The sequence below is a fragment of the Sorghum bicolor genome, chromosome 3 (genome assembly GCF_000003195.3).
Source record: "Sorghum bicolor cultivar BTx623 chromosome 3, Sorghum_bicolor_NCBIv3, whole genome shotgun sequence".
NCBI classification, from domain to species: Eukaryota; Viridiplantae; Streptophyta; class Magnoliopsida; order Poales; family Poaceae; genus Sorghum; species Sorghum bicolor.
The window spans coordinates 317,894-339,057 of record NC_012872.2 but is presented as its reverse complement, the minus strand read 5'-3'; the positions used below and the strand labels follow the sequence as shown (position 1 = coordinate 339,057).

The 21,164-nt window shown below is 47.0% G+C and overlaps 6 protein-coding genes across 8 annotated transcripts; 3 read left to right on the top strand and 3 right to left on the bottom strand.

The window, feature by feature from the left end:
• LOC8077548 (probable 2-carboxy-D-arabinitol-1-phosphatase) lies at positions 303-3,323 on the bottom strand. Its single transcript, XM_002454826.2, has 7 exons — positions 2,763-3,323; positions 2,192-2,421; positions 1,473-1,592; positions 1,300-1,399; positions 1,072-1,211; positions 861-940; positions 303-679 (listed from the first exon to the last, which is right to left on the bottom strand). The coding sequence occupies exons 1-7, from the start codon at positions 2,875-2,877 to the stop codon at positions 553-555; spliced, it is 912 nt and encodes a 303-aa protein (XP_002454871.1). The 5' UTR covers positions 2,878-3,323; the 3' UTR covers positions 303-552.
• LOC8078080 lies at positions 4,672-7,825 on the bottom strand. Its single transcript, XM_002454825.2, has 2 exons — positions 7,083-7,825; positions 4,672-5,030 (listed from the first exon to the last, which is right to left on the bottom strand). Exon 1 carries the CDS (start codon positions 7,480-7,482, stop codon positions 7,126-7,128), a length of 357 nt encoding a protein of 118 aa, XP_002454870.1. The 5' UTR covers positions 7,483-7,825; the 3' UTR covers positions 4,672-5,030; positions 7,083-7,125.
• On the top strand, positions 10,114-12,059 carry LOC8078079 (D-amino-acid transaminase, chloroplastic). 2 transcript variants are annotated; one of them, XM_021456624.1, is made up of 4 exons: positions 10,114-10,608; positions 10,686-10,726; positions 10,801-11,664; positions 11,740-12,059. In XM_021456624.1, exons 1-4 carry the CDS (start codon positions 10,590-10,592, stop codon positions 11,755-11,757), a joined length of 942 nt encoding a protein of 313 aa, XP_021312299.1. In that variant the 5' UTR covers positions 10,114-10,589; the 3' UTR covers positions 11,758-12,059. The 2 variants fall into 2 exon arrangements, with proteins under 2 accessions (XP_021312299.1, XP_002457048.1); XM_002457003.2 differs by having other exon boundaries at positions 10,125-10,608; positions 10,801-11,656.
• On the top strand, positions 12,598-15,673 carry LOC8078078 (uncharacterized protein At4g28440). The gene is made up of 2 exons (XM_002457002.2): positions 12,598-12,981; positions 15,262-15,673. Exons 1-2 carry the CDS (start codon positions 12,729-12,731, stop codon positions 15,447-15,449), a joined length of 441 nt encoding a protein of 146 aa, XP_002457047.1. The 5' UTR covers positions 12,598-12,728; the 3' UTR covers positions 15,450-15,673.
• LOC8077547 (probable metal-nicotianamine transporter YSL1) lies at positions 16,325-18,851 on the top strand. Its single transcript, XM_021456622.1, has 3 exons — positions 16,325-17,018; positions 17,098-17,195; positions 17,293-18,851. The coding sequence occupies exons 1-3, from the start codon at positions 16,467-16,469 to the stop codon at positions 18,725-18,727; spliced, it is 2,085 nt and encodes a 694-aa protein (XP_021312297.1). The 5' UTR covers positions 16,325-16,466; the 3' UTR covers positions 18,728-18,851.
• On the bottom strand, positions 18,953-21,053 carry LOC8078077 (protein NUCLEAR FUSION DEFECTIVE 6, chloroplastic/mitochondrial). 2 transcript variants are annotated; one of them, XR_002451224.1, is made up of 4 exons: positions 20,846-21,053; positions 20,627-20,748; positions 20,217-20,253; positions 18,953-19,272 (listed from the first exon to the last, which is right to left on the bottom strand). XR_002451224.1 is itself a non-coding variant. In XM_021456626.1 (3 exons), exons 1-3 carry the CDS (start codon positions 20,980-20,982, stop codon positions 19,253-19,255), a joined length of 279 nt encoding a protein of 92 aa, XP_021312301.1. In that variant the 5' UTR covers positions 20,983-21,051; the 3' UTR covers positions 18,953-19,252. The 2 variants fall into 2 exon arrangements, 1 of the variants encoding a protein (XP_021312301.1); XM_021456626.1 differs by lacking the exon at positions 20,217-20,253 and having other exon boundaries at positions 20,846-21,051.

Below are 21,164 nucleotides of genomic sequence, written 5' to 3'. Positions count from 1 at the left end.
TTCCCCTCCTCTCACAAAAACATAAGTTGGATGAAGCTGAAAAAAAGTAGCTTATTGTAGCTTCTCTCTCATTTCTCTCTCTCAACTATGCATGAAGTAGTTGGTGAAGCTATTTTGTCTAACATTTTTTCCAAAACAGCTTAGCTTCATCTAGAAAGTCACTCATGAAGCTATTTTCTAAAAAAAAATAGCTTTACTAGTGAAGTTGAGTTGTGCCAAACAAGCCCTTCGTGTTGGTGAATTTTCCACGGCAGTTCTAGAGTTCTAGGGGACATCCCTCTCAGAAGTCAGAAACACCTCTCTTCAGGGAGTATTTGAGCAAGCACATTATAGATGGAGATGAACAGTTCCTCAAAGGTCAAATGACTTCGCATGATTCAGTTTACATTCACGTACGTGGACAATCACATCTGACAGGGAGCAATTTGTGTAACTGTAACCTATCGTCATGCGCACTACGGTCACATTAGTATTTACCATAGCCATTTCAATAATGGCTTGTCCTCTAACGGAAGTGTAATAATATATGCAAAGAGAGGGGCAAAAGCAAAACTAGTACTGATAGGTGTGATCACTATACAAGTGTGCTGTCATGTTGAGGGCTTGAAGCATAGCTTCTCCTTGCTTGTTGACCGTGAAGACACACATGCCACCGTTGTTTACATCAATGGCACGAAACCTGCATTGTTCACTAGCTGGAGTATTTCAGGAAAGGAAAAAAACAAGATTTATTGCGAATAGCAATGCATAAATCTTGGTGACATAACACTGACAAATAATTTCATCAAAATTTCCTGACCATGAACGTGGGACAAAGAAAAGTTCAGAATTGGAGCCACAGAAAAGTTCAGACGACTTGCCTCTCAGGAGCGAGACCTAGTGCTGTGCAGATGAGCGCGCGCAAAATGGATTTGTGTGTGACCACCAGGAAGTTTTCTCCCTGTCGTTCCCCAAAAAGAAAAAAAAAATTGGGGGGGGGGGGGTGGGGGGGGTCAAAGCCGGAGTTCAATCAAGGACAAACAATGACAAACCCTGAACAGAAAGAAGTAGGGAAAGATTGATGCATTATACCGGAGTGAGCAAGATTTGCTCCCATGCTTGGCTTGCTGTTCTCCACACCTCCCTGAGCGGGTATATGCCATCGACATGAAAATGTGCAGGGTCCTCCCTCCATCTGGTGTACAACTCCGGATATTGCTTCTTAGCATCCGCTGCCTCCAAGCATTAATATGGTCAATTTTCTGAAACCGAAATGGACGACAAGATGAGCTACTCCTAGAAGATTCTCTTATTTCATACCATTGGTCATGCCCTCTAAGAAGAAGAGATGTGCCTCTTTCAATGAATCGAGAAACACAAGGGGTTCCTCCTTATCTTTCCAGATAATTTCAGCGGTTGTCTGCATACATAGAAATGTCACTTCCTTATACCATTACACATAATATAGGCATCATGCATGGACTTGGACCAACCTTTGCTCGTGAAATAGGACTAGAGAAGCAAACATCGAACTTGATGTTTGCAAGAGCATCGCGACATTTCTCTGCCTGCTTGGTGCCAGTTTCTGTTAACACAGACAGATTTGAGCTTCCCTAGACAAAAGCAACGATTTCAGCAATGAACTCAAAAGGTTGAACATATTTTTTAACCCGGTCACAGTACAGTAGATAAAAGAAGTATGACGACTCATGAATGAATAACTGGTAAAATGATTGGTTGAACATACTTTCCAGCATGTAACTAACTAAACGCAAATTGTGGATGACCATTCAACGGAGTATGCATCTACATCATGTGGAATTTGTGGAAAGAAAGGAATCGGTGGATTTTCCAAAATGATTGCTCCACGCCTCTATCAGTTGCGCTAGGTACAAAAGAGAGGATTTTGATCAAAGACGACAAGGTGCTTTCCAAGACTAGTTTTGGGGGCTTTCGTCTTGTTTTTGTTTCTTTGCGGGCTGGCTCTCTCAAGTCTAAAGAGCTTGTGGTTGTCCTGTAGCTTGTTGAGGCATGTCTGCTACTGATCTGAGGCAAAACCTTCTGTTTTCCTTAATTCAATGCAAGGCAGAGCTCCTGCCACTTTCTTTCAAAAAAAATAAACACTAGACGCAAATTACAATTTACAATCTGACGCAGTAAACAGACCTTGTGATTTGTGAATGATTGGGGCAAGTAACAGTAAACCACCAACCTGGACACGGCTTTCTGCATTCCATGTGCTGAGGCCATGCCTGACAAGAGTAACCTTCTTGGAGGATGTTAGGATCCGCCTGTTGGTGAGTGATGTCGTTGCTCCTGTGAAGCTGTAAGCAGCGCCGGTGACTGGAGCTTCATTATCAGAAAGGGGAAGAAGGCTCTCTACAGATACATCACTGACACCACTGTGAGCTGCTCTGATGGAAAAAGCCCTCCTCGGTTTGCCTGCAGCAGCAAGAATGGCAATTAATTAACTGTCAGCGTCAACAACACAAGAACCTGTTGTGTTCTGAACATGTTGAAGTGATAACACAAGGCCCTGGTCGTCATCAGATTAGTAATAATAAAACCATGCAGGGGGAAAAAATGGGGCGTCAGAATCAGTAGGATTAATAATTAATTAAAGAGCAATCCGAAAAGCAGGGGTTCTGAAGAGATTCAGCACGCAGCTCCTGAAAGGCAAAGATTCTGATCCCGTGTTTGTTTTGGTCAGGTTGTGAGCAACAGCGATTGGAACAAAGCGAGTAATAAACGAGGGAGGAAGCTAGAGATAGCAAGCGAGGCACCTGTGGTGGTGCAGGTGCGGATGTGAGAACGAGAAAGGCGGGCGTGGGCGGCGGCGGGCAACGGCGGCGGGAACGCCGTCGGGGAGGGCCTCGTGGGCAGTGAAGCGCAGCCCATTTGATTTGAGTTGCGTGCGGCCTGCGGACGGATAGAACGATGATAGGTGGACGCCGGAGCCGGACACGCAGGAGCACAACGCCTGCTGTCTCTTTCTCCACTGCAGTCCAGTCCAGTCCAGTGTACGAGTAGTGCAGATATAAAAATAAAAGAAATGGAGTTTTGCTAAAATAGGATATACTGTACCGTAGGAACAAAACAAGGGGCCGTCATATACTCATATTCTGATATATATTCCATGTATACAACATACACGGCCACAACACGACATGGCACGACACCATGATAAATTCATCCATTCATTATCACCAGGCTGATGCCTCTTTCTTTCTCTCTTTTGCTCGGTTGTTCACTCGATGAATACTGATGGTTGATTTGTTCTAAGAAGACAAACTCAAGCGAATAGAAGCTAAAATCGATCCATCAGCATCCTGCATCTAGCATGGAGTTTTCTCTTTTTTTCCCCCTCCTTTCTTTTAAGGATCACGGAATGCATGATAACATGTCGCTCGTGGGTGGGTGACCACACGTTAAGGTAGATATTTTGTGGGTGGCTCGGAAATAGCAGCACAGCGACGGCACCAGCATATTCTACTCCTTATAGCATCCCAGGAACAAAAATGTCCATGATGCTCCAACAAGAGTACCAGTATTATTTTTTAGGTTATTATTTCTCTCTCTCTATATATATATATATATTTACATATAATCAGGCAATGATTTTTATTCATTAGATCTAAATTAGATGACTTTGGAGCTTTTAAAAAAAATTATTCAGTTGTCAGGTGCCTCTGCGATTTCAGGGACCTGCACTCGAGGAAGCATGAAAGAAAAAACAGCTTCTTTTCAAGGCTTGGAAACTAATTCCATGCCTATCCATGTTCAGAAAAGGAGAAGAAGCTGGAGAGCCTCACCGATGCATTGCAGCCCGCACGCAGTCTGAGTTTTTTTTTTCTTATTACTAGGTAGTGTGGTAGTGTGTCCGTGCATTGTCACAAAACAACAAAACTTTTATAATAAAAATATACAGATCGTACGATAAGATAGTAATACTATAAAATTAAATACCGATATTAAAGTGACATCTATCACAACTAAAAAGACTAAATAGTGAATATATTTTTAGTGCGACTATCCAACTTCACCTCGTCGTCCTGTCTGCCTGCGTTCGATCCCACCCCGGCGATGCCAAAGTCGCTCCCTCTTATATATGGCCATGCGGCCCATGGGCCGACGGCACGGCCCACGAAATGGCCTTTTGGCACGGCCCACGGGCGGCACGACACGGCAATTGGCGTGCCCGTGCCAGCACGGCCCGGTGCCCCGTGCAGTGCATGGGTCGCCGGCCTGGCCCATGACACGGCACGGCGGCTGGCACGATCGCTCCTGCGTTGTTCTTTGTTCTTTTAAAAATTATATCATTTTCATGTAATTCTCTGTTGTTCTTTGTTTTGTCATATGAAATGAAAACGATGTCCTTGATTTGAAGTTTGAACACTTCATTTTTCTCTTAAAAATGAGACTTTGTTCAGCTGACGGGCTATGGGCCGACACAGCACGGCGAAATTGGCCGTGGCCCATGGGCGGCACGGCACGGAAACACGGCCCATGTGTCGTGCCGTGGGCCGCAGGCCTGGCCCATGACACGGTCGGCACGGCAGCACGACGGAGTCGCATGCCGGCACGGCACGGTGGCCAACTATATTCCCTCTGAGGCCCCACCCGGTGGCAGAGGGTGGCAATCGCCCGGTGGTTCAAAGATCAAAAGAAGATCAGGCAATTGCCATGGCAGCCTCCTATAATTGACTTGACTTGCATTGCATCCGAGTCCGACTAGTGGTGGTGACACGACACGGCTAGCCGCGTTACTGAAATGTACAGAGGTCTCAAACATTCACCTCTAGATGCAAGCAAACCGTTTTTACATAATAACCTGCGCTTTCAGAACAAAAAGCTAATCTCTTTCCGGGGGTTCACGAGTTCAAGCCAAACCCTACTTTTTTATTACTTCTACAACCAAACCAACCCTTTCAACATCAAGAGTGCTCCCACAACCTTCACACAACTTGCCAAGGTTCCCTCTCGTTACGTATCTTCTTCGCATGCTGCAAAGACATACATAAGGTTCCTCTCTGTAATGCTCATCAAGTATCCTGCAACAACAAACAGCAGCAGTGCATTAAGCCAGCAGCAAATATTTGCATCGTTTTTCTCAACAAATTCCTTCTAGTTTTTCTTTCTACATGTTGCTAGTCTTATCAATCAAATTCCTCAAGGATTGTGCTATACAGATTACTGCACAGACATATTTCCAATTGGATCGAATATGCTGCAAGTGCAAGCTGTTTAATTGATTTGTCCACACAGAAAAACAAAGTGAGTGTAGAGCATATTTATCTTAATAAAAACAGGGGTGGAATGAGGATTGCTTATACTTAGCAATCTTTGCTGAACAATCATCATCTTATATACACTAAAAATACTCCAGAACCTAAACGTGTTTCCGATCAACGCTTATCTTGAGCTGGTGGGCATTAACTACAAGAAAAGAAATGGTAGGGCAATCGAATCAAGATGCTCCCACTGTTTCATCCTGTCAAGTATAACCCAGACTTTTACGACCAACCAACAGTGTTTTTCTCTCACAACAAATCACATCAGATGCTTTTACGGCCAGCTGAACAAGGAATAGCTGAACTACCATGCTTCCCTTTAGTTTTTTTTTTGTTCATCTAAAAGACTTCCTCATAGGATCCAATCTAGTCTAGCCAATCATGCCAAGAAATAGCAAACAAGAGCACAACATTAAGTCTTTGCATCCCAATTTTTTGTGCCTTGTACACCGTGTGATTGTACCGTGAATGTCTCAGGCTGGCTACCGCACAGGCTTGTTCTAATTGCCATTGGAAAATCCCAATCGCCTCATCTAAAACCTACATGTTGTTCATCCAAAAGATTCCCCTCTTGGCCTTGGGACCCAATCAAGTCAGTCAACAATTACTGAATAACCAGCCTAATAATTGTCAGGACCAGTGAATATTGGCTGTATGCAGATCTAGTCAAGCCAATAAAGCCATGAGAACTGCAAACAAGAAGACATCTCTTTGGTCTAAGCGAAGCCAGCAGATGCACAGCATTTGTTGTGATGTCTGAACAGATCTAAGTCAAGTCCTCAGCAAAGATGGAGTCATTGCTGAACGACAGATCTAACAAAGTGAAGTCTAGTACAAGTAGAATCTTCACTGAGTAGCATAACATAGTGGAAGACAACCCGTAAGAGCAAGCAAATCAAGATGGCAGCAGTTATTGATACTGTATATATAACTTAAAACGATTAGATAATCAACCTAAAAAACATACTCCCTTTGTCCTAAAATATAAGGGATTTTGAGTTGTCCTAAGATTGATCAGGGTTTATAACCAAGGGGAGGCAGTTTTTTCTTCTTCTTCTTCTTTATTTTATTGTAGCCAAAGCTGATCGGTAGTGAGATTTGAGAGTTCATTCTTTTTACATGATTTCAAGTTAGAAAATATGTGATGTAAAATCACAAAGCCCAATATCTCTTTTTCTCTCTCTATATATATCTCCCATGTTCCAGTATTTAGAGACTCTGCCGTTCTTCATCTTACTCTGCAGTGTGTGAATACAGGTTCCTCCCAGTCCCTCAAACTGGATGGCCTAGCCTAGTAGTTTGCAACAATAACGATATTCCATTTGTCCGAGAATCTAGATATAGCGCATCAAAGAAACTAGGTAGAAGTATCCTTATACCGACTATGCGATTTTACCATGCCAGGCTCAGATTTGGTATAGCAAAGGCTTGTTCTAATCTTCATGGAAATTTCTTCTAGTTCCCATTGGGAAGTCCCGACCGTGTTGTATAAAGAGTTATTATATTACATGCAGGGGTTGATGCAGTTTTTGTTGTCCATTCATCCAAAAGATTCCCCACTTGGGATGGATCAGACCCAATCAAGTCAAGTCAGTCAACAAATCCTAATAATTGTTGGGGACCAGTCCATGGTGGTTCGTATGGAGATCTAGTCAAGTCAATGATGGTAGCTTCATGCCAAGAGATAGCAAACAAGAAGGCAAGTCTTTGGTCTCTGTTGCGATGTTTGAACAGATCTAAGTCAAGTCAGCGAGGATGCAATGGAAGCTGCAAATCACTGAGGTATATAATAAATAAGTAGTAGGGGGGTACCATGTGATGCCTGCCATGGAGACGAAGGGAGGGATCGGTGAGGTCAGGGCTCCTCCGGGCGGGCGACGAAGAAGGCGTAGAATCCGGCGACGATGGTGAGGATCCCCAGGGCCCAGACGAGCAGCTGTGCCCAGGGCGGCATCATGGCGGCGACCTTGTACGAGAACATGAGCGTAAGGAGCGTGGAGAGGGCCCAGACGGCGAGCTTGAGGCGGTGGTCCCTGCGTCGCTCCAGCAGGTGGAGGCAGCGGAAGAGGAGGACGAGGGCGGCGTAGGCGGCGAGGACGAAAGCGACGGTGTAGGGGTCGTCCCAGGAGCGGTAGACGGCCATCCCGCAGTTGAAGCTGAGGAACGCGAAGCCCATCGACGGCAGCCACCCCGGGCGGCCGTCGCGGTCCATGGCCGCTGACCGGAAGAGACCGGCGGCGCTCCGCTCCGTCTGGTGCAGTGCAGTGCAGTGCAGATCTACCGGGGACCCCGATTCGGATGGGATGGTTTTCTCTTTCTCCGATGGGAATGGGATTGCGCTGGCTGAGCACAAGTAACGGTGGGTCCCACGCGCATTCGCGATTTGACTTGGCCTCTCTCGTCTCGTCTCGAGTGCTACTGCTACTGCTACCACCTCTTCACGCTCATGCTCTCGTGCAATGCAAGATCGCCGCCGTCCTCATGCCCCATGCCATGCCAGCCAGCTCTGCGTCTCAGGTCATGGTCATGGCGATCCTCACCATCCGCGGGATTGCACGCCTTCTTCTTCGCCCGTCCGGAAACAGACTAAAATGCGTCTCTGCGCTTGATTGCTTCACGGGGGTCCACGCGCTGACATGCTATGGTATTCGTCCCTTCTCACCCTTTTATCCCACCCCGCAAAAATATAGGGAGTACTATTCTATTGCACACACACATAATTATAGCTAGACGAATTTTTCGCGCGTTGCCGCGAGATTTTCTTAAAAATAAATCATTATATACATAGCATTACTATATGGTATTTAATCTATTATGTATATATATATATATATATATGAATTTGACTTGCATATATTTTATTGTATTAGATCTAGAAAAAAATAATAGAACAAAAACTAATATTTGGTTACATTATAGATGAATTAATTGGTGGTGAAACAAATAGTGTATTACATGACTTGTATGTTAATATATTAAAGATTTAAAGTATTTCATATAATAATATAGATGATATGGTCATTTTTTGTAATTAATATGGGATGACATGGACTTAGTGGGGAATGATGTGGACACTTTGCATGAAGAGATGGAATATTTAGTGGATCACTTAGTGGAGAATGATGCTGAAACCTTACATGAAGAGAGAATTCATCTAGTGGGGTTTAGCTTTATAAGAGTTATAGATAATGACTGGATTCGTCTCTTTTTATTTCAAAAGAAAAAAAATGTTTACTTGCAGCTCGTTGTCACCCTAACCTTTAGGAGCCCTATTCGTGCAGCTCAATGTCACTCTAATCTTTAGCCATTCCACTTATATGCCTGACTTTACTTGTTGCATGAGTAGCTAATTTGGGTACAAAATACATGTTCGGTCTTGCTTTGTTTGTTCCTTTGTTTTTGTTATAAGCCTACAGATAGAAAGGCACATGCAACATTCTTCAACTCCAAGAGAACTGCTAAGGCCTTGTTTAGTTCCAAAAAAATAGCCAAAATTTTTCAAAATTCTTCGTCACATCAAATCTTGCAGCATATGCATGAAGTATTAAATATATATAAAACAAAAACTAATTGCACAGATGTAAATTGCGAGCTTTTTTGAGTCTAGTTAGTCAATGATTGGATAATATTTGTCAAATAAAAACAAAAACGCTACAGTGCCCCAACACAACATTTTTTGGAAACTAAACAAGGCCTAAATGGTTTTGTAAAACCAAATATATCAGTTTTGCGGAAGAGATCTTGTCACATCGAATCTTGCAACACATATATGGAACATTAAATGTATATAAAATAAATAATAAATTGTACACCTATAATTTACGAGACAAGTCTTTTGATCCTAGTTAGTTCATGGTTAGACAATAATTGCTAAATAAAAACGAAAGTACTATAATGTCCAAAAGCTTTTCAGCTCCTCAATTAAACAAGGTATTAGAAAAGCTGTTGCGAAACTTTCATACTTTGACAAGCTAAATTGTTTTGGACAGTCGGTTTACCTATCTGCTCTTAGAGTTGCTCTTAGCAAGTGCTCGCCATCATTGCTCGCGAAGGCAAATGGCAGATTGGTAGTCAAGCGCCCCTGCACGATTGATGATTCAGTAAAGAAGTATGTGAGATGTAAACTGAAATGGATGGCGACCCTCCTCCCTTGAATCTCCTTCGTGGAGCCCGCACAGGGCAACCCGGTGCTTAGGATCCGTCTTTGATGTTAGGAAAATCATGACTACCACGAACAAATGAACAAATCTGCCGAGGAAAGGGGCCAAAACAAAGTACATGCTACACTGATAGAGAAAAAAAAAGTGAACGTCACTCTGTTTTCTTTTCTGGATATAATATATAGAAGTTTCTGTTCACTTGAGCTTATTTGTCTACTGTCATTTGTTTAACAGTGTTTTTTTCTTGCAACAAATCAACGAACAATACTTTTTTATCTAGATACTTAGGCCTTGTTTAGTTTACCCCGAAAATAAAAAAGTTTTCAAGATTCCCCATCGCATTGAATCTTACGGCACATGCATGAAGCATTAAATATACACGAAAACAAAAACTAATTATATAGTTTAGTTGTAAATCACGAGACAAATTTTTTTGATCCTAGTTAGTCCATGATTGAATAATATTTGTCATAAACAAACGAAAGTGCTACAGTAGCGAAATCTAAAAAGTTTTCACATATAAACAAGCCTTATATAAAACAAGTATACGTGCTTATAATTTGGAACGGAGAAAAATAGTTATAGTTGTAAATGAAGTAGTAGCTTTCAGATCCTAATCATATACAACAACAAAAAGGTTAAAAGCTGAAATGAGATCCTAATCATACATGCAACAGAGAGAGAGAGAGAGAGAGAGAGAGAGAGGAAAAGGGTGAAAGAAACGACGGTGACGAGAGCAGAGGATGCAGCAGTGTAGGAAGGCACCAACAGATGGGTCGAGGAGAGCGGTGGTGGCCGGGACCTAACTGCTTCTTTAACTTTTGTCGTTTGGGGCGTCGTCGTTCTCATCTGCATACGATCGATCGACGACGTAAGGTGCCCGGTGCGCGGCCGGCCGGGGATTTGGATCGGATCGGATCGAGGAGCCTGCAGCTGCAGGCGGCTGGCTGCTGCTGCTTCCTCCTCCAATATATTATTTTTACTACTCCTCCTCCTCCTGTGTCCAGCAGTGTCCTCCTCAATCCTCATTATATTGCTCATCTCATCAACTAGCTAGTCTGAAGGACGACCTGTCCGTCCATAGCGGCCGCCGGAGCTGAGGATCCGAGCGGAGGGGTTCCAGTTCCAGTTGCAGTTGCAGTTGCAGCGAGCAGATCAGATGGGTTCCTTCGTGCAAGGTGAGCCCGGCCGTCGATCCACATGCTCAACAATTTTTCAGTTTCCTCCTGATGATGAATGAATCTGAGCATGGCAGGAGATGAGGTGGAGGTCCCGGTGTACGAGTCGGGCGCCGAGGTGAGTCAGTCACCCGCATCGCATCGCATCCATCCATTGTTGCTCATCCATATACATACTTGTTGGTGGTGCAGGTGCTGCAGAAGGCGCAAGAGAAATGGAGCGTGGCTCCGCCGCCGTACCCGGCCATGTACTCGAGCGTGTTGGGCGGCATCATCCTTGACCCTGCCATGATGGTGGTCCCCATCGACGACCACATGGTGCACCGGGGCCACGGCGTCTTCGACACGGCCATGATCCTTGACGGCGCGCTGTACGAGCTGGACGCGCACCTGGACCGCTTCCTCCGGTCCGCCGCCGCGGCGCGCGTCGTGGCCACGCCCCCGTTCCCTCGCCACGCCCTGCGGAGCATCCTCATCCAGATGACGGCCGCGTCGGGCTGCCGCAGGGGCTCCATCCGCTACTGGCTCAGCTCTGGCCCCGGCGACTTCCTGCTCTCCTCCAGGGGCTGCCCCACGCCCGCCTTCTACGCCGTGGTGATCGCGTCCGAGTACGAGCAGTGCGGCCGCGACGGCGTGCGCGCCGTCACGGCCACGGTGCCCATGAAGCCGCCGCAGTTCGCCACCATGAAGAACGTCAACTACCTGCCCAACGTGCTGTCCATCATGGACGCCGAGGACCGCGGCGCGTTCGCCTCCGTCTGGGTCGACGACGAAGGCTACGTCGCCGAGGGGCCCATGGTGAACGTGGCGTTCGTCACGCCGGACAACCACCTCGTGCTCCCGGCCTTCGACAAGATCCTCGGCGGGTGCACCGCCAAGAGGATGCTCGCGCTGGCGCCCAGGCTCGTCGAGTCCGGACTGCTCGCAGGCGTCAGCACCAGGAACATCACCGTGGAGGACGCCAAGGGCAGCGTGGAGATGGCCTTCGTCGGCAGCGGCCTCCCCGTGCTGCCAGTCGTCCACTGGGACGACAAACCCATCGGAGACGGTACTACAGTACGTAATTTGATGAATGCATGGATCATCGATCATCATTGACTAATAACAATAATGCATGGTTTGGTGGTGCAGGCAAGGTTGGGCCGCTGATGCAGGCGCTGTCTGATCTGCTGTGGGAGGACATGAAGTCCGGTCCCGACAGGATCCCCGTTCCATACAAGCACTAGTCAGTGGGTGAAGACTCAACACTGAAGAGAAGCCATGTGTGTGTGTGTGTTTGCAGTCGATCCTGCGATTGTGTCTGTCTGTGTGTATTTCCTTGTTTGAATTGGGATTGGTCAACCAAGTCACTCGATTGGGATCCAGTTTGCCGCTGTAATGAAATGAATGGCGGCTGACTTACTGAATAATACAGTACACTATGGGAGAGCATGAGCCTCCCTTCCTTCCTATCTGCACCTCTTCTGATGAGCGAGCCTATTTCTGATGCTCATCACTTTGTTGTTTTGCAGCTCGCATCTTTTTCTTCACTACGTATGCATCACATCAGTTCTGCTTAGACATCAGTTGTTGATTCTTCAGTTGGCAAAATGCAGCGAATCAGTTTTGTTTGATTGACAACTGCAGAGTAGAGTATATGCTGGGCCTGTGATAACATGCCAAGCTCACTGCTCTAGCTGAGCTCGTACAAGTATGCTCGGATTTCAGCCAAAACTCGTATCGTCTTATTTTGACGACTTATTATATACTCGGAAAATAGGACGGCATTAGGTTGTGCAGCAGCCAGCAGCAGTACTTGGAATTAATTTTTCGGAATGAAAATTGATCATTCATTATTACAAAAAAGGGAGAAAAGGAAAACGAAACGAAACTGGCCGGCCCACGACATTGGGGTAATCCAGGCCCGGCCCGGCCCAACTACTTCTTCTGGTCTGGTCTGCGTTAACGCAGGCAGCTGGTGCCCTCTGGTGGTGGTCGTCGTCTTGTTTACTCCCCCACCCCCCCACTCACACTCCACCTCTCCCCCGCGCCGCACGCACCCCCACCCAGATAGACGCGCTAGGGTTTCCGCACCTCAGTGACTGCACCCCCCGATCCGTACCCCTACCCCTTCATCGGCGATGTCCACCGCGGCGGCCCAGGGCGGCAGCGACAAGCCGGCGCTCCGGAAGCCCGTCTTCACCAAGGTCGACCAGCTCAAGCCGGGCACCAACGGCCACACCCTCACCGTCAAGGTCGTCAGCGCCACCCCCGTGCCCGGCCGCGCGCGCCCAGGCGCACCCGCCGCCGTCCCATCCCGCGCCCCGCGCATCGCCGAGTGCCTCGTCGGGGACGAGACCGGCGCCATCGTCTTCACCGCGCGCAACGACCAAGGTCAATGCTTATCCTCCTCGCATACTCCCTCTTCCTTCTCTATCGTTATCTGCTCTGCTGTGGCGGACTGGATTTCATCACCTGTTCGATCTGACCGCGCTCATCCGCGCCTCCTTTCGTGCCATATACATACTTCATGCCATACGTACATAAAACGACTAGGGACGAAGATGAGATGTGCGGCCTTTTCTTGTTAATTAATTATTTGTTGTTATTGTTTTCACACCCACCCACCCGCCCGCTGTGATGTCAGATATATTACAATCCTAGTTGCCAAGGCAATTTCAGTATGTTTACTACCTGTGAATTGTGGTGATGACTATATGGAGAAGAAAAGCTGGGGTGTGCTTGGTTTGTGGAACCAACTCATCCTAGATGAGGTAGCACAACATGTGTTCATTCCATTAATTTGGTGGAATCAACCCGCTCCTCATGTTTGTACTACTATAATTATTAATTAACTTGTGAGGAGTGAGGCGGTGGACAATCAACTCATTCTATTCCATAAACCAAACAAAAAAAAAAGTTAAGGAGTAAGGAGATTATGGACTGCTCCATTCTTGAGATAGAAGTTTAATTACATGCCTTCCTAAATCTGTATGGATGAAAAATTACATGCCTTAGCTGTTAGCTACTGTCTTTTGTTTTTGCTCTTGTTCTCTGTGGAATATCTTTCCCTAAGAATGTTGAGTGTGATAAAAAAAATTCTCACTTTCATTATTTCTGATAAAAATTATTATGTTTAGCTGTGATCATTATAGAAGAAAAGCTGGGGAATAAGTGGCAAGACAGCCCCATCTTACTAATTTATTTAGTTCCAGTATGGATGGGATAGCTGGTAGCAAAATTAAGCGAGGCTTAGTTCAGAGACGAGTTTGTTGACCTTATTTTTTGTACAACAGTACGTACAAATCAGCCAGCCACGTGTCATATCAGAGATCAGAACCAAGTGTCGGCTGTTACTTGCTATCCCTATATCTTATGGCCTTTTTTCTGCACTGCCGTTTCATTGAGCTCAGATGACGCATCATTGTTAACAACATTACACTACTCATATACAATGTTCAAAAAGGCGCTGCTAGGCACTCGCCTAGGCCTGCTTATGCGCAAGGCGGAGGGGGTGCCGCCTCGCCTAAGGGGTAGGTGGAGGATAGGTGTCGCCGGGAGGAGGGCGGGCCGCCAACGCAGCCAGGAGGCAGCAGGCGACGAGCGGAGGCTCCTGCACGATTAGGAGGAAGGCTCCGCAGCCCGCTGCTGTGAGGGGCGGGTGTATTCGGCGGTGGCGAGCGCGGACTCAAATGTGGGAGAGGAAGAGGAACCGGCGGTGGCAGGCGCAGACTAAGAGAGATGTGGCCATGCATGGACTGAGAGAGAGAGAGATGCGGCCATGCGGCTGGGTGGGAGGAGGCGAAGGGATAAGGTGTGAGGTTGGGTGAGAGTGAGAGGAGGGTTTTTATAAAGTGTAGGTGGATAAGGTGGGCTGGGCTCTTTTGATGGGCCTTTCTTCCAAGTGTATTCGGCGGTGGCGAGCGCGGACTCAAATGTGGGAGAGGAAGAGGAACCGGCGGTGGCAGGCGCAGACTAAGGGAGATGTGGCCATGCATGGACTGAGAGAGAGAGAGAGATGCGGCCATGCGGCTGGGTGGGAGGAGGCGAGGGATAAGGTGTGCGGTTGGGTGAGAGTGAGAGGAGGGTTTTTATAAAGTGTAGGTGGATAAGGTGGGCTGGGCTCTTTTGATGGGCCTTTCTCCCAACTTTATGTCTACAAGTCTCCTATTTCTTCTTTTTATTTAAGGTAATTTTTGTATGTGTATAAAAATATTAAAACGCCTAGGCTCGAGGCTGTGAGTCACCGCCTAGTGCCTTTTGGAACCTTGCTCATATCTCAGGTACAGATACACTACTGCTGAGCGTCTACTTTGAATTTGAATGAGGGTGTGCTCTTTTTTTGAATTTGCGGGGGGGGGGGGGGGGGGGGGGGGCCACCAAAATTTCCAAAACATGAAGATTTGCATATTAACAAGGACAGCATATTATGTTTGCTCTATCCATTTGTCAACTGTATGACTGCATCCCACAGTGTGTACAGTACATGCATCACTATCAGACTGGCATGTTTACAATTGACACCGGATCCTACATTTCCATATACATGCTGTGACCATGTTAAAAGCCATTTATTCTTGACTTGTTTTATCTTTGCTGTCATGTGAACATCATGGTTGATGATTGTTTTGACAGTGCATTTGCGCTGGACTTATGATGTGCTCTCCTTTGCAGTTGATTTACTGAAGCCCAATGCCACAGTGATCTTGCGCAACGCCAAAATTGACATGTTCAAAGGATCGATGAGGCTTGCAGTGGACAAATGGGGGCGGATTGAGGCTACGGAGCCAGCTAGCTTCACAGTGAAGGAAGATAACAACTTGTCGCTAGTAGAGTATGAATTGGTTAATGTGGCTGAGTAACCGCTGGAGCGATTCTGCTGCCCCTATTTTCGCGACATAAGAAGGAAGTACCATGAACGAACATTATAAAGCCTCTCGAAGCGAGTTTATTTATTAAGGTTGTATCGCTTGTGTTAGAACTTTGGATCCATTAAGATGAATTGCCCTTGCATCTATGAGATTGGCATCCGCCTTTGTACTGCCTGTGTTGCTGTGATATGATGGAAGAAATTTTAAGCAGGAAATGCATATGAGGGCACTCAGTAGCACATCAGGGCTGCAGCAACGCTGCAAAATATATGTTGGAAACCACCTACTAGGTGAAAACATGAAAATCAATTTTAAAAGTATATTTTGGTCGTTCAAAAAAATTTAAAACTTAACACGTCTATAGTTCATACAAATATATACTCACATGCAAAAGTTAGAATTCAAACTTGTATTTAGAAAAATCTTATGAAGATGATAAGTTTTAGATTCATGTACACTAAAAGATAAAATCGAGACTACAACGCGGTCTTCAACATTTGCTTCTGCTATGTGTCACATAGGGATCATAGTATCGCTGAAAGCTTGTTCGCTTAAGCTTATCTATTGAATCTGCTAGTTATTTAGTAGTATTTTTCTTTTATAGTAAATCAGTGAATAATACTTTTAGTCTTTTTTCTCGCAATAAATCAGTGAACAATAATTTTAGCCATAATTGTTTTCTTTTACAATAAACTAGTGAACAATACTTTTAGTCATGACTTTTCTGTCAAGCAAACAATGGCGTCTATTGTAATTGCGTGCGTGGTTGTCCAAAAAAAAAAAGAGTGCAATTTTTTTTTTGTTGACGGGGGGTGATTTAAATTAAATTTGACAATAACAAATGTTGTTTGGCCAAGAAAGGAAAGGATTGGCAGTCCACTAATTTGTTACCTGACTCCTAAAAAAAGCAGTGCGCTTGTGTTGGAGAGATTTGAGCATGCTACGGAAACGGAGACCTCGCAAACGTGAACAGCAGGCAAGCATCTCAGGCGGTTCGGCTCCGGCGACATGGCCGTAGAGGGCGGCGGCGAGCATGAGCATGAGCATGAGCATGGATATGGGGCCGGGGACAAGGAGCACGAACTGGATGAGGCGTCGGTGGAGGCGCTTTTCGCGGGGCAGTCGACGGCGCCGTGGTGGCGGCAGGTGACGGTGCGTTCGGTGACGGCGAGCGTGTTCATCGGAACCGTGTTCAGCTTCATGGCGATGAGGATGGGGCTGACCATCGGCCTGGTGCCGTCCTTCAACATGTCGGCGAGCCTTGTGAGCTTCTTCGTCATCAGGTCGTGGACGCGGCTGCTGGGCCGCTGCGGCGTGGCCACCCAGCCCTTCACCCGCCAGGAGAACGTGGTGGTGCAGACCTGCGTCATCGCCTGCGCCACGCTCGCGCTCTACGGCGGCTTCACGTCCTTCCTGCCGGCCATGTCGGCGCCCGTCGCCAAGTCGGCCGGCGGCCCAGGCACGGGCAACAACGTCTACTCGCTGCATCTCGGAAAGATGATGGCATTCAGCTTCCTCACCGGATTCACCAGCTTGTTCATCACGCTCCCCCTGACAAAGGTCACCATCTCCTCTGCTAGCTGGTTCCTTTAATTTCCTTGAAGAACAAACCAATGATGATCTTGCAAAATCAATGCAGGTCATGATCCTGGACTACAAGCTGCTGTTCCCATCGGGTTCGGCGATAGCTGGACTTGTCAACAGCTTCCACACGCCAGCCGGAGCAGCAACAGCAAAGTAAGTAATAATGCAGCATGCATGCATCAATCACCATTAGTATTAATTGGTTGGTTATAATAATCAGACAATGCAACAAACAAACACAAAATTACAGATTGCAGATGGCGACTCTGCTGAGATCTCTGGGTGGGAGCTTCAGCTGGGCGGTGTTCCAGTGGTTCTACACGGGAGGCAACGACTGCGGCTTCCAGGCATTCCCTCTCTTCGGCTTGGAGGCCTACAAGAAGCGCTTCTACTTCGACTTCTCTCCCAGCCTGGTGGGCATCGGCATGATCTGTCCCCCCATGGTCAACTTCTCGCTGCTCTTGGGCGCCGTCGTCTCCTCGGCGATCCTCTGGCCCATCCTGCAGGGCAAGGCGGGGACATGGTACGACGCCGACGCCTCGCCGGCCAGCCTCAAAGGACTCAACGGCTACAGGGTGCCCATGGGCATCTCCTTGGTGCTCGGGGACTGCCTCTTCCAGCTCACCGCCGTCACCATCAGGACAGCGAGGAGCTTCCAACAACAAGGACAAGGTGGTGATGATCCGCCGCAGCAGCAGTCCTTGTTGTCGTCGTCGTACGACGACCGGCGCAGGATCCACAACTTCCAGAGCGAGGGGATGCCCCTCCATGTCGCGCTCGCAGGCTACGCGCTCCTGGCAGCCATCGCCACCGTCTTCCTCCCCGGCATCTTCCCGCAGATCAGGTTCTACCACGTGGCCACCTGCTACGCCATCGCCCCGCTCATGGCCTTCTGCAGCTCCTACGCTTCCGGCCTCACGGACTGGTCTCTCGGCACCATCTACGGCAAGCTCGCCATCTTCATCTTCGGGGCCTGGGTCGGCGAGGCGTCCGGCGGCGCAGTCGCCGGCCTCCTCGCCGGCGGCGTCGTGGTCGTCGTCATCGGCAACTCCTCCGAGCTGATGCACGACTTCAAGTCGGCCTACCTGACGCTCACCTCGCCGCTGTCCATGTTCGCCAGCCAGGTGATCGGCACCACGCTGGGGTGCGTCATCAACCCGCTGCTCTTCGTCGGCTTCCAGGAGATGGCCGGCGGCAAGGACCACCTGGGGGAAGCCGGGTCGCTCTACGCCGCACCCATGGCCATGGCCTACCGCGGCATCGCCGACCTCAGCGTGGAGGGCATCAAGATGCTCCCCAAGCACTCCTTCATGCTCTGCATACCTTGCTTCGCGGCGGCGCTGACCTTGGACGCCGTGGCGGCAATGGCCACGGCCAACGACTGGAGGATCAAAGGCTACGTCCCAAACATCATGGCCATGTCCATCCCCTTCTTCGTGGGCCCCACCTTCGCCATAGACATGTCCCTGGGGAGCCTCCTGGTCATCTTGTGGAGGAGAAGCAATAGGCAAACAGCGAACCTGCTGTCGGTCGTGGTGGCGTCTGGTTTGATCTGTGGCGACGGCCTCTGGGCGCTGCCATCTTCGCTGCTCGCCATCTTCAAAGTCGAGCCGCCTATCTGCATGAAGTTCCTGTCCTACTACCAGACTGAACAGATACTCGACAATTATCCTGAAACTATTTGATTGATTGTATATACGTATGTAGCAGCCTTCTTATTCTTGTTTCTTTCTACCTACTGTATGTAAATTAGAATCTCACATGTCCGTCCGTCCGAGAATGACAATGGATTGTTTAGTGTACTTGTCACACTCCTTGCTTTCCATTTCCTTCTAGATCAGAAAGCTCGCACCAACAGATAAAATAGCACACACGTCTTGCTCCCTGCAAGCTCCTCAATCACCAGCCTATGATGAAGAATCAAACCAGATAAATCAAGTGTACATCTTACTTCTACGAACAATTTAGCCCCTGCCGTAGTTATCATTACATAATCATTTTAGTCAATGAAAAACATAAAAAGGGTCAGAGCATCATACAAAGATCTAGTCTAGTTTATTAAGTCATCATCACAGTTCACATAAAGATAAAGAAAAGCAATCTCTCTCTCTCTCTCTTTTTTCTTTCATCAACTCTTCTTGATTCCTGCAAGCATTGAAGAACTCGAAGCACAACTGGTCTCCTGATTCCTAAAGGACCGACATGGGGCATCATACTCCATCAGTTTCAGCTGTTGTAAAAAAAAGAGATTAATTCGTCAAAGCTTCTGTACAATTCAAGAAAACATATTTAATGCCACCAACATTAGTACATCACATTTTTCAAAGGGGTCTTTGCCTAATGGGGCAGGTTGCAATCCATACGATTTTTCCCTTTTCAGTACTACTCCCTCGATTTCAAATTATAAGACATTTTCGGTTTTCTAGATACAATGTCTTTACTATGCATTTAGATATATACTATATCTAGATACATAGTAAAAGCAAATGTATCTAGAAAAGCCAAAACGCCTTATAATTTGAAACGGAGGGAGTATAATGCAAAGCTAACTGCACTCTTGATTAACAAGATAACTGATAAATCATAGAAAATGATTCATGGACTCTGACATCAAAGGGAAGTGTACATAGCCAGCTAACTGCTACAAACTATGAAAACATCTATAGAAACATTTTCTTATCCTTGCAGTTTTTCTCAAATCAATTTTCCTTCATCTTCCACACTGAATTCAGAACATGTATAAACCAATTTATTCAATTGTACCAGAGCCAATTTTATAATGATGTCAATGCATTCTTGAATGTGGATTGGCTATTTGGGAGTCTTACACACTGTATTTAATAACACACCATCAGGTAATATATACTGCTAACGTCCTTTACGTGGATACAGCCCTCTGAAAGTTCATTGCTAGACAAGTTTGTCGAGCAAGCATTATCCATTCTTTTGAAAATTAGGTATCCATTTCAACAATTTCATTAGCTGGCTTGGGTGACGATTTGGTGAAACTGAAGTCTGCTTGCAACCAAATGGGCCGTTTCATTTCATAAGCAAAGTAACTTTTTACTCACAAGTCAGAATAGGGTTCGTAGTCATCTAAGGTTGTTTGTGGCGTCAGATTCAACTCAACAGCACTTAAACAAAACTGGTGGAGGTATTCTAGTGGTCACCCACCTTTCCCCGTCTGCTCTTCATCTAGTTTCATCAGATCCTACAGCAAGAAATGAAAAGAAATATAGGAAATGCCTCTCTTCCAAATTGAAGAACTAGGAATAGGACTGGTGAACGATGCCATCATGGAAGTATACACATTATTAACCTAAATTAAATTATGGAAGCACAGCAGAGCATTGTGATGTAAAGTCGAATGGCTAAAGCACTAGGCTACAGATGCTGAAGGAACGAGTAAAATTGTTATGGGCACATTTGAACAGATGGGCATCACAGTGTATGTTATTCTCTAACTGCATGGAGCCATCAGCTATGTCAATCAGGCAATTACACTGCTCTAAAAGCAGTGCAGCCTCTCTGAGTATGAATTGAAGTGCATTCGAAGATGGAAGTAATTGCTTTTGTATTTTTACCTTGGGTGAGCCAGCCGAGGCCTCGGCCAGGAGCGGCGAGCATGGACGTCATGCGTGCACCGGCGGTGGCGGTGTGCAGAGGCAGAAGCGACTCCACGCAGAAGCTCGACTCGACGGGCGACCTGAGAGAAGGAACAAGGCCTATCACCACCGTGCCAGTCGTCCAATACTCCGTGTCTTGCTTGCTATAGTATAGGGTGACAGCAGAGGAGCGGGTACCTGAGGAGGCGAGGAGGAGCAGCCAATGCGCGCCGAAGAGACGGACGCGTCGTAGCCGAGGACCTCGCGGTGGCGGGGGCGGTCCGGAGAAGGGAGGCCGACGAGCGGAGCAGAGACCTGGCGGCGGCGGCGGCCATCGTGGTGGAGAAGATGGGGGTTTTCCGGTCAGCTTCGGGACTGGAGTGGGGAGTGAGTCGTCGGTCTGGGCTTAAGATGGGCCTCATGGGCTGTTCGGATCGGCCCAGTATTATTATAGTCTCACGAGCCCACGCACGACCTGATCGCGCTCTCATTCTGAGCCGTTGGTTCCACTTGCATC

Excerpts from the sequence above, each read along its gene's own strand:
- LOC8077548 (XM_002454826.2), bottom strand. The coding sequence starts at position 2,877 with ATGGGCTGCGCTTCACTGCCCACGAGGCCCTCCCCGACGGCGTTCCCG. Across the intron at positions 2,422-2,762 it reads CCGCACCTGCACCACCACAG|GCAAACCGAGGAGGGCTTTT; the intron begins GTGCCTCGCTTG and ends TTGCTGCTGCAG. Across the intron at positions 1,212-1,299 it reads CTTAGAGGGCATGACCAATG|CGGATGCTAAGAAGCAATAT; the intron begins GTATGAAATAAG and ends GCTTGGAGGCAG.
- LOC8078080 (XM_002454825.2), bottom strand. The coding sequence starts at position 7,482 with ATGGACCGCGACGGCCGCCCGGGGTGGCTGCCGTCGATGGGCTTCGCG.
- LOC8078079 (XM_002457003.2), top strand. Across the intron at positions 10,727-10,800 it reads TGTACGAGTCGGGCGCCGAG|GTGCTGCAGAAGGCGCAAGA; the intron begins GTGAGTCAGTCA and ends TTGGTGGTGCAG. Across the intron at positions 11,657-11,739 it reads CGACAAACCCATCGGAGACG|GCAAGGTTGGGCCGCTGATG; the intron begins GTACTACAGTAC and ends TTGGTGGTGCAG.
- LOC8078078 (XM_002457002.2), top strand. The coding sequence starts at position 12,729 with ATGTCCACCGCGGCGGCCCAGGGCGGCAGCGACAAGCCGGCGCTCCGG. Across the intron at positions 12,982-15,261 it reads CACCGCGCGCAACGACCAAG|TTGATTTACTGAAGCCCAAT; the intron begins GTCAATGCTTAT and ends TCTCCTTTGCAG.
- LOC8077547 (XM_021456622.1), top strand. The coding sequence starts at position 16,467 with ATGGCCGTAGAGGGCGGCGGCGAGCATGAGCATGAGCATGAGCATGGA. Across the intron at positions 17,019-17,097 it reads TCACGCTCCCCCTGACAAAG|GTCATGATCCTGGACTACAA; the intron begins GTCACCATCTCC and ends AAATCAATGCAG. Across the intron at positions 17,196-17,292 it reads GCCGGAGCAGCAACAGCAAA|ATTGCAGATGGCGACTCTGC; the intron begins GTAAGTAATAAT and ends ACAAAATTACAG.
- LOC8078077 (XM_021456626.1), bottom strand. The coding sequence starts at position 20,982 with ATGGCCGCCGCCGCCGCCAGGTCTCTGCTCCGCTCGTCGGCCTCCCTT. Across the intron at positions 20,749-20,845 it reads GCTCCTCCTCGCCTCCTCAG|GTCGCCCGTCGAGTCGAGCT; the intron begins GTACCCGCTCCT and ends TCCTTCTCTCAG. Across the intron at positions 19,273-20,626 it reads CCTCGGCTGGCTCACCCAAG|CTGAAACTGATGGAGTATGA; the intron begins GTAAAAATACAA and ends TTTTTACAACAG.